Genomic DNA, 10039 nt, shown 5'->3' on the forward strand with positions numbered 1-10039 from the left:
GTCTTCTGCCGAATAGCAGATGTTAACCCAATGACTTCACCTTGTTGCTTATCTAGCCACTTCTTTCGGTATAGGCTATCCCGATGAAACCTCATCTCCATCCGCCATGATATTTATCCTGTCATGTGTCGGGGTAGCTATTTCTTACACTTTCTGATATCCTGATAACTCATGCTCGACTTGTCGCCCTCATCGGGTATCGGCTTAACCTGAATCACCTTTACCCGATGGCTTAAGTTACCTCGATGACTCACCTACCTTTGTCACATAGTCCATCGGGTATCGGGGTAATATGATTTCAAATGATCCGATGACACCGCCAACAAGTACCCACTCCATCCGACATCAGCATAGGCTATGCCGATAAACCCATCGGGTATCGGGGTAACTTTTTCTCCGTGCTCCCTCATTGGGTTTCGGGGTAACTCAAAATAGCTCTCCCTGATGGCCAAAGTTACCTCGATGACTCACCTCTCCATCTGATATCGGCATAGGGCCTACCGATAATCTCATCGAGTATCGAGGTAACTTTTTCTCTATATTTCCGATAGTTAACGCTATGTCGATATTTGTGATCGACTTGTCTTCCTCATCGGGTACTGGCATAACCTGCAACACCTCTCCCCGATGGCTTAAGTTACCCCAACAACTCACCTACCTTTGTCACCTAGCCCATCGGGTACCGAGGACCCTCCGAATAGTCAATGTCACCCCGATGACTGCACCTTGGTGCTCTTTTAGTCACGTCTTTTGGTGTAGGCTATCCCGATGAAACTGCATTCCCATCCACCATGATATTCACTCTATCGGGTATCAAGGTAGCCATTCCCTACGCTGACCGATATCCCGATGACTCCGCCCTGCAATTCCCTTCATCGATGTAAAGCACTCCGATAGCCTCCTTCTTTGTGCCAGGCTGGTCTTCCTCATCGGGTATCGACATAATCTAAAACATCTCTCCCCAATGGCTTAAGTTACCCCGATGACTGTAGCGCCTAATCGGAGTTAATCTAGCCGACAACACTACCTTGGCCACCCAGCACATCGGGTATCAGGGTAATATAGAATAGTGCTTTCTGATGACCCGATGACTCAACCAACAAGTATCTATTTCATCCGATATTGGCATAGGCTCTATTGATAACCTCATCGGGTATTGGGATAACTCTTTTTCCATGCCTCCAAAAGTAAACGCTATGTCGTTGATCTCACCTTCTTATCATGCGGATATATACTTACTTGTTGACAGTTTCAAATCATACAATAAGTGAATTTTTGAATCAGGCACATACTAGAATACAGTAACATGGAGTACTTAAGTAAAGTTGGCATATTGGTTCACTTCAACATTTAAACATTTACAAGTCTCGATTACCATGGTAAGAGCAAAAAGTACAAGGTAGATAGGTTATGTTATTATCAGCCCTTTGCTGACCAGTGTTTATACCCCTAATATTATTGTAGACAGGGTAATCTTTCATAGTATGGCCCACAAGGGTAAGTATGCAGAAATAATATTGGATCTTCATCTTTGGCACTAACAATTAACAAAGTGGTTTTGCAGAAGGATTGTTTTGAAAACATGTTTTACAAGATAATCAAAAGATGGCAAATATGGCAACAGTGAACTAGGAAATTTGGCAGAAGTGAACTAAAACACAACACTGAACTAGGACGCTACCTATGGAAGGATTTTTGATCAGCCAAAATGCAGAATTTGTAAAAGATGGCAACAGGGAACTAGGTTGCTACCTATGAAGGGATTTATAATCAGCTAGAGTGCAAAATCTGTTAAAGATTATATGTAAATAGTCATTGACTGGACCTATGGTCCCGGGCAAGGCCGAAGGTTTTCTCCTCTCCGCTCTTTCCTATTGGTGCCTGCACTGAGCGAAGATTGTAATAATATTTATTAATTAATAAAATATGGCTTAGGCCTTTTACTGAAAAAAAAAAGAAGTAAAAAAATAAAAATAAAAAAATTAAATAATAAAAACTATTTAATTAATATTAGAAGAAATTATGGGGGATGACCCCACAATGCAACGGTCAGCTACAAGCCTCCTACATTGGAGGTCTTGGTTCGAGTCTACTTGATTGGTTTTTAGCTCTAGGGAAAAGCTAAAAAATACTGCTTTGGCTGTGACTTATAAAAATAAATAAATAATAGAAGAATAATGTATAAATGCAACGAACGAAAATTTGAAATTTGAAATTGAATTAGAAGAATAATGTTAGCTTAATTAAATAATAAAATTATAATTAATTTAGAGGAATAATTAATAAAGATGTCGCAAGCAGGCAATGAACATTTTTTCAGTGTCTACGCCCTCTTATGTTGCATGTTTGACAACTCTCATAAACTTATTGGCTAACACACACCTTGCACTTTGATTAAGGTACTGAAATTATCACAACAAACACACAAGTTATTGAAGAAATTCATTCTTTTCACTATCTCGCAATAGCCTATTAATCCATAGAAACATGCCATATCACCTTAGTGGGGCTATATACAAAATTGCCTACTTAAATTTTTAGGCAACTCCAAATTTCTTCAAATATAAACATTGATTCACTCTATTCTTAGCTTAGTTTTCATACTACGTTGTCTATGCATCCCTCATACACATAACTCTCCTAGGTGTATTATTGAAAACTTAAAGAGAAATAGAGAAGATTAAAACTCCAATATTTATGGGGAAATAAATTGAAAGACCAAAAGACTTACTTGAAGTCTTGATTGATGTTTTTTGAATTATTTTTTGTAGGGTCATGAATCTTGTTTTGGAACTATTATCATTGACATTGAAATGGTTGCTTTTGATTTGCATATTGTGTTTAATGAGGAAAACAACTAGGATAGTGATCTTTATTGTATTTATAACATTTTCTTCTAAGGCCTTTCCTCATTCGAGTCTTATTCCCTTTATTATCACTTTGACTACTTTGTTGCTTATCTACTTGGAGGAAGTACCATGTTTTTTTATTTTTCCTACTCTACTAGATCTTACCACCACTGTTTGAAACCTTGGATCAATTATTGTGTAGTGCTCCATGAACTTTTGTTGAATATTTTTGTTGTGGATGTGAAATTATTACAAACACCCAACACAAATACAAATTAGACAAAATATATTGCTTTGAGTGAAATCTAAACACAAACATATGGCGTGTGTAGATTCAAACCCACTTGCATGGATGAAATATCTACCAATTAGTACAACACATTTTTGAGCCTCATTAATATGCCCCATAATCTCATTTGGTTGAATTTTAGTGAACACAATTTGTGTAGAAGTGATAGGCATGTCCAAATGCACTTACACAATTACCATCATGAACCTTAAACTAACCAACCCATTACAACTTTTGGCCCTAGGATTACTTCCATAGTTTCAAAGAATCATAATGAGCTAGTAGGCATATGTATTGTCCATTCTTCTAATCAACAATTAATTTTCCTTTCTATTTTTGCTTGTTGGATGTGTTATGACATTGCATTTTTCTTATATAGAGATGAGGATAAACACATAAGCTATTGATCAACAATACAATTCTCAAATCATTTTTTAGATTTGCATGAACCTCGTCCCTATAACTATACTATAGGGGGAGAGATATTTGTTTTGGTGCTTATGCAACAAAGACTCCCAATTAATGAATTGTTTGCTCAACCATCATCAACTATAAGATAAAAACTTGATCAACATGATAGTGTTGAAATTAAGGTAACTCACTATTAGAACTGATCTTTCTGAATAATCATAATTACGCTGGAGGCATCTACAATGACATCAAACTGTCTGTAAACAAAAATCCATTTTTGAAACAATTTGACATGTAAATGACAGGTAAATTCATGAAACATGTCACGTTTCAGCTTTTGTGGAGGTGTTATTTTATTATTCCAAATAAAATAGAACCCTCGCCACTTGTCTCCAACTAGATTCACAACTTTTTGCATGCAAGACTTTAATGGATTTGTATTCTTGGTGTTTAGTAGTTTAGAAGAACATTTATTTTACAGATGATTCTCTTCTATTATAAGATATCTCTCGACATATTATATATATATTTTTTAAATATAGGTATACTAGTTATTAGTATACCTATATTCTTAACAAATTATACGTAAAATAATGCCTAGAGATATCACATAATTGTTTTGCTGCACTCTTTCACTCTTATTAAAGATGTAACAATTTAATATACTTAGAGACAAGTGACAATGATTCTATTTTATTCAGAGTAATAAAATAATACTTATAGAGAAACTGAAACATGCATGCATTTACCTGTCATCTACACGTCAAATTTATTCAAAATCATTTTTTTGTTTAAAAATATTTGTATGTCATTGTAGATGCCTCTCGACATAACTCGAGATAATTAACATAAAAACTGACTTACTGAAATCTACATAAGTAATATATGCATAAAACATATTTACCATATAAAAACATATTTTTTATTACTTAATCAAATTTAAACCTAACCTTACATAAAACTTAATATAATATATATATTTTTAAATATTTTTTTTTCTATTATTAGTATATAATAGTAAACCATTAGCTATAGACTACTCTTATACACATTAAGTATGAAAAAAGCAAGGTAGAGTGATAGTGACCCACTGTTATCATTGGTGGACTTCAAACCTATATCCAATTCAACATAGGGGAAATTTACTTTTACCAAATATCTTCAGCACCAATTTTGACCACAAATAAGAAATCAAAACAGCCCAATAAAAAATAATCATCTTTTAATTAAAAAATACATAATTGCTAGGGTTTGTGGACTTCAAATTTTTTTCAAATCAACCCTATAACCACCAACACATTTACCATCCCTAAAGTCTATTTTGGAACGGATTTCAAATTCAAATTCAAATCAGCCTAAGATTTCATTGTTATTTTTAGAAAAGCTTCAATATTATATATTTTTTTCTAAGAAAGTGCCGGATCTCCTCCTAATTATGTTTCCTATCCCTATATTAATAATAAATTACTTTGCAATAAGAAAGCAGAAATTAAATTGTAGTTTATAAAATTTTGAGATTTTGGGGGTAAAAGAAATATCATTCATTTTGCGAATTATTTTGCTGTTTTGCCGTGGTGGCGGAGGACTCCGGGGTTGATTGATTTGCAGGTCAAATAACAGAAGACAGCCTCATTCAAATTAAGGTAAACCCACTAAACTTTTAAAGATTTTTCATATTTGTTTTCCATTTTTCTTTGTATTCTTTCATTGGTTATAGTAAAAAAAAAGATGTTCGATTTGTTTTAGTCCTAGCATTAGCCATGTCGACTACAGAGATTTTATAGGATTTTCTGATGGTAGGTAGTTTCCATGAAGGAAATAATGATATGGGTCTGCTATAATTTCTCCTGTAACTAATGGGTTTTCACGTTTATGGAGTTTTATTGGGTTTTGTCTTTAAGATTTGTTTTTGTTATTTAGTATCTTTTTCCTTTTGATGGGTATGCTGCATGAATGGAATAAGGATGTGGGTTTGTTACAGTTTATACAGAAACATTTTGATTTTATGCGTGGGGGTTTTCTTCTGGAAGTTCGTCTATATAGGTTAATTGCATTGATTTGTTGGAGCAAGTTCATGTGTAGTGTAAAATGTTGTGATTAGTACTGCTGCAGTTACTGTTGCCATATTTTTTTTTGGTTTGTTTTCTTTGGTCCAGGTCCGGCTCTCATTAGCATTGTGCATATTTCTCACTTCTGATAACCTATTTGTAGTTAGTGGTGGCTATTCATGTCTGGGCTAAATTTGTGAAATTTGTCATGGTTAGAGTTGGATATTCTTATATTGATCAAATTGAATTAAATAAAATTGTGGTTGAATCATGTTTCTGAAGATGATTAAATTGAAAAGGATAATTGTGTGGCTTATGCAGAGGTTTTTTTCCCGCCCTCTTTGGCTGTTTTTTTGTGGTCTGGAAGCCAATTATTTTGGAAAGATTGCCTGCGGGCTTCTGCGATTTGGTTGGTATTGAAAGCAGGATTCTTGTTCTCGTTCTATACCTTGTGTGTGGTTGAGTAAGGCAACCTATCGCTATTCTGCACTTAATTGGCTGTGTTGGAATTGCGAGGTTTCATTGGCAATTTCTGAAGTTGGAGTACTTGAAACAGGAATCAAAAGCAAGAGCATGTGCTTTTAAAAGGATAGGGCTGTTTACTATTGATAATCAACTTTGTTGGTTCTCTTGCGTTAATCTGTGAGGCAATTTGGGTTGAGAACAATGCAGACACGTGTCTGTTGAGATTCATTCATTGATTCTACTGAATTGTCATAGTGGATCTAGGGATTGTGGTAGATTTACAGCAGGAGAAAGCTTATCTTATCTAATCTTGTCTTTGGTTCAGTGAGCATGTCAGCCGGTTAGATGCCTGGTGAAGTTGTGAGAGATATATATAGTTATAAAAGCAGGGGTTTATGCAGATATGGAATGTAATAAGGAAGAAGCTCTCAGAGCAAAGGAAATTGCAGAAAAGAAGTTTGAAGTTCAGGATTTTATTAGTGCTCGAAAACTTATAGTCAAGGCTCAGCAGCTTTATCCTGCACTTGAAAATGTTCCCCAGATGCTTGCAGTCTGTGATGTGCATTGTGTTGCCCAAACTAAACTGAATGGATGTGATATGGATTGGTATGGGATTCTTCAAGTAGAATCGACAGCAGATGATTCTGTTATTAAAAAGCAATACAGAAAGCTTGCGCTTCTCCTCCACCCTGACAAGAACAAATTTTGTGGCGCAGAGGCTGCATTTAAACTTATCGGTGAAGCTATGGGAGTACTGTCAGATACCATGAAGAGGACATTACATGATATTAAGAGGAGAGCTACAGTTAATGGAAACAACATTCAATCAAAAGGGTCCCGGTTCCAAACTGCAGTGAGGAATTCTTCTAATGGGAACGTTGGAATGCAACAACCAAATGCAACACAGGCTAGAATGCAAGCACAGCCGAACACAGATGCAACTTTCTGGACAATCTGTCCATTTTGTACTGTAAAGTACCAGTACTTGAGGACAGTTGAAAATAAATATCTTCTTTGCCAGAATTGTCATAGGCCATTTGTTGCAAAAGATTTGGCAGGAGGCAGTGGAGTAAACATGGGATATACCTGGAATGCATCTTCTATTCCACAGCAGCAAGAGTTTTCTAAACAAGGTGCCAATTTTAAGGGTCCAGGTTCTGTTCCCTTCGCTGGATTCACTCGTGATTGCAACAATGGTAATCAGGAGTTTGCAACCAATAAGGCATCCCAAGGAGGTGTGAACAGATCAGGAAAGGCGACAAATATCCCAGATGATCCTCAGGAAAAGGCCAAGGAGGAAGCTGCACATAAGCAGCAAATGCAAGAAAAAGCAAGGATGGCTGCAGAGGCAGATGCTGCTAGGAGGAAAATGAAGGAAGAGGAAAAAGAGCAAAAGCGAAGGGAAAAAGAAGCTGAAAAGAAAGCCAAGGCTGAGGCAAAAGCTCGTGAAGCACTAAGGAAGATTGAAACACAAAGGAAAGCCAAGGCAGAAAAAGGTACAGGCAATGAGAAAACAAGGAAGAGGCTAAGGAAGGTTAAAAACAGTGGCAGTGACAGCGATGAGAATGCTGATGTTACACTGGAGGATAACTTGTCTGATGAGCAAACTGCCCCAAGAGGAGAAGGTGAGTTTTACAGCCGACGAAGATCAGCTAGGTCTAAACGAAATGTCACTTATAGAGTTGATGGTAGTGATGATGAAGATTTTGTTGACTTTCCACCTTCAAAGAGGCCTAGAGATGTAAAAGAGGGGGCAGATGAAAGCGTGAAGGTTTCTGCAGCATCGTCAGGAGATAATGGCTCTCAGAATGGTAAACTGCAAGCTGAATCTGATAAAAGCAAGAAACAAAATATGAGTCAAAAGGATAAGAAAAATATGGGTCAAAAAGATTCGCAAACTATGGGACAAAAAGACAAGCAAAATCTGGGTCAAAAGGATAAGCAAAATTTGGGTCAAAAGGATAAGCAAACTCCAAGAGGTAAAGTTTCTGATGAATCTCAAGATACAAAAGATGAGAAACATAACCAGAAAAATAAGGTTGAAAAGATAAAGGAAGAGAAGACAGAAGAGAAGGCAGAAGAGAAGACAGAAGAGAAGACAGAAAAACCAATGAAGGAAACAGTTCATTTAGATAGCAATAAAGGGATTCATCTAAACAAAATTGGAAACAAAACAGTTAGAAATAAAGACACTGAAATTATTTCTCCTGAATCTCCTTGTGAAAAGCCCGATGCTTCATCCTCTTTAGGTCTGGAAACTTTTGATGTACCTGATGCAGATTTTCATGATTTTGACAGTGCGCGAACAGAAAAGGACATTTCAGATGGGCAAATATGGGCTGCATATGACAATATAGATGGAATGCCTAGATTTTATCTTCGTATCAACAAGGTCATCTCCATGAACCCTTTTAAATGTCGCATTTCCTGGTTGGAATCTTGCCCTTTTTCCCAGGAGCAATTAGACTGGGAAGAAGAGAACTTGCCAGTTGCTTGTGGAATGTTCAAGAGAGCAAAATCCGATGTTATGGAAGGGGTGAACACATTTTCTCACGTAATGCAGTGGGAGAAGTGTGTGAAAAAGGGAGCTGTGAACCTCTTTCCTCGGAGGGGTGATATCTGGGCCGTTTACAAAAAATGGCATATTGGGTGGAAGAATCCAGAAAATGGTTCTCCCAAGTTTGAATATGAGATGGTAGAAGTGCTAACTGATTTCAGCGAAGAAATTGGTGTAGAGGTTGTACTATTGGTAAAAGTTGGTGGATTTAAAACTATTTTTAAGAGACAGAAAGTTCAAGGGGTTGAGCGTAGAATGAAGATTTCTCCTAAAGAACTCCTAAAATTTTCTCATCAAGTTCCTGCACATAGAATGAATGGATCTGAGGGTACTGGTGTTCCAAAGGGCGGTTGGGAGCTTGACCCTGCTTCTATGCCTCCAGAATTATTTCGTATAGATGCAAATAAAAGCAGTGCATGATAACAACGTCATTGGTGTTGAATCGTTGCCCGCTTGGTTTTGCTCCAAGATGTTGAGTAGGAAATATAAACCATCAATATTTCCTTCCGATGTTCAGAACTCTTGGCAAGCAGTCTGGAAAATGCAGCATGACATATTGGATATTCTGTCAATTTTTTGTGACGCGCATCTCAAAGTAATTGCCAGATGGTAGTCTACGTGACTCAGGACCTTCAACATGTATTTGTTATTTGTGAAAAAATGTTGGAAGGATTCATTGTTAATGAGATGTCAAAGATAACCTTGCGTATTACTTCCAAGAGAATTATAAATTACAATGTCTAACAGGGATGTTTTGGAATCTATATTTTCGTCTAGTTCTTGTTTTAACTTTGAGGAATTCAGATTTGTCCAGGCCTTTAATGCAGAATCAGGCCATACTGTACAGCTGTTCATTACTAGCATAACATCACCCTTCAGCAGTGTCTGAACTGTGGAGTCTTTTTAATTCAAGCAAATTTAACTGCAAGGCCTCCATGAAATGGATAATATTCTGCACAGATAAGGGTTTTGCATCTTTGAGGATTCATTTGTTTCTGTAATTGCATTTCCTGCAGCTTGAAATCTTTTGCTGTTCAACATAAATCCTATACAATTGAGCATGTAAAATGAAATCAAAATATGGACATTGCGGTGCAATCTGGTAACTAGTTAGCTATGAAAGTTTCATCAAGTAGTTTCTAATTTGATGTTAGCTTATTTGTTTAAAACATTTTGTCTGTTAATATGTTTTTAATTTTTAATATGGTCTTTCTAACTTTTAATTAGAATCTATTTCTCAATTTCTTATTTTTCTTTCCATTTATTACGAAGAAGATTTATATAATCTAGGTTTAATTTGGTTTCATTCTGATTAACCAATCAACAGGAGTTATCGCCTAGCGTTTCTCATTCTTGAGATCATTAATTTATCTGCTTGAAATTTTAATTGAATCTCTTTTTTTGGTGGATCAATTGAGCT

General features: G+C 36.2%; 1 protein-coding gene across 1 annotated transcript; it reads left to right on the forward strand.

Moving 5' to 3' along the window:
- The first annotated feature begins 4980 nt into the window (after positions 1 to 4980).
- On the forward strand, positions 4981 to 9762 carry LOC131075943 (uncharacterized). The gene is made up of 2 exons (XM_058012920.2): positions 4981 to 5192; positions 5919 to 9762. The coding sequence occupies exon 2, from the start codon at positions 6466 to 6468 to the stop codon at positions 9037 to 9039; it is 2574 nt and encodes an 857-aa protein (XP_057868903.2). The 5' UTR covers positions 4981 to 5192; positions 5919 to 6465; the 3' UTR covers positions 9040 to 9762.
- Positions 9763 to 10039: the final 277 nt, after the last annotated feature.

Source organism: Cryptomeria japonica, chromosome 9 (genome assembly GCF_030272615.1).
Source record: "Cryptomeria japonica chromosome 9, Sugi_1.0, whole genome shotgun sequence".
NCBI lineage: Eukaryota > Viridiplantae > Streptophyta > Pinopsida > Cupressales > Cupressaceae > Cryptomeria > Cryptomeria japonica.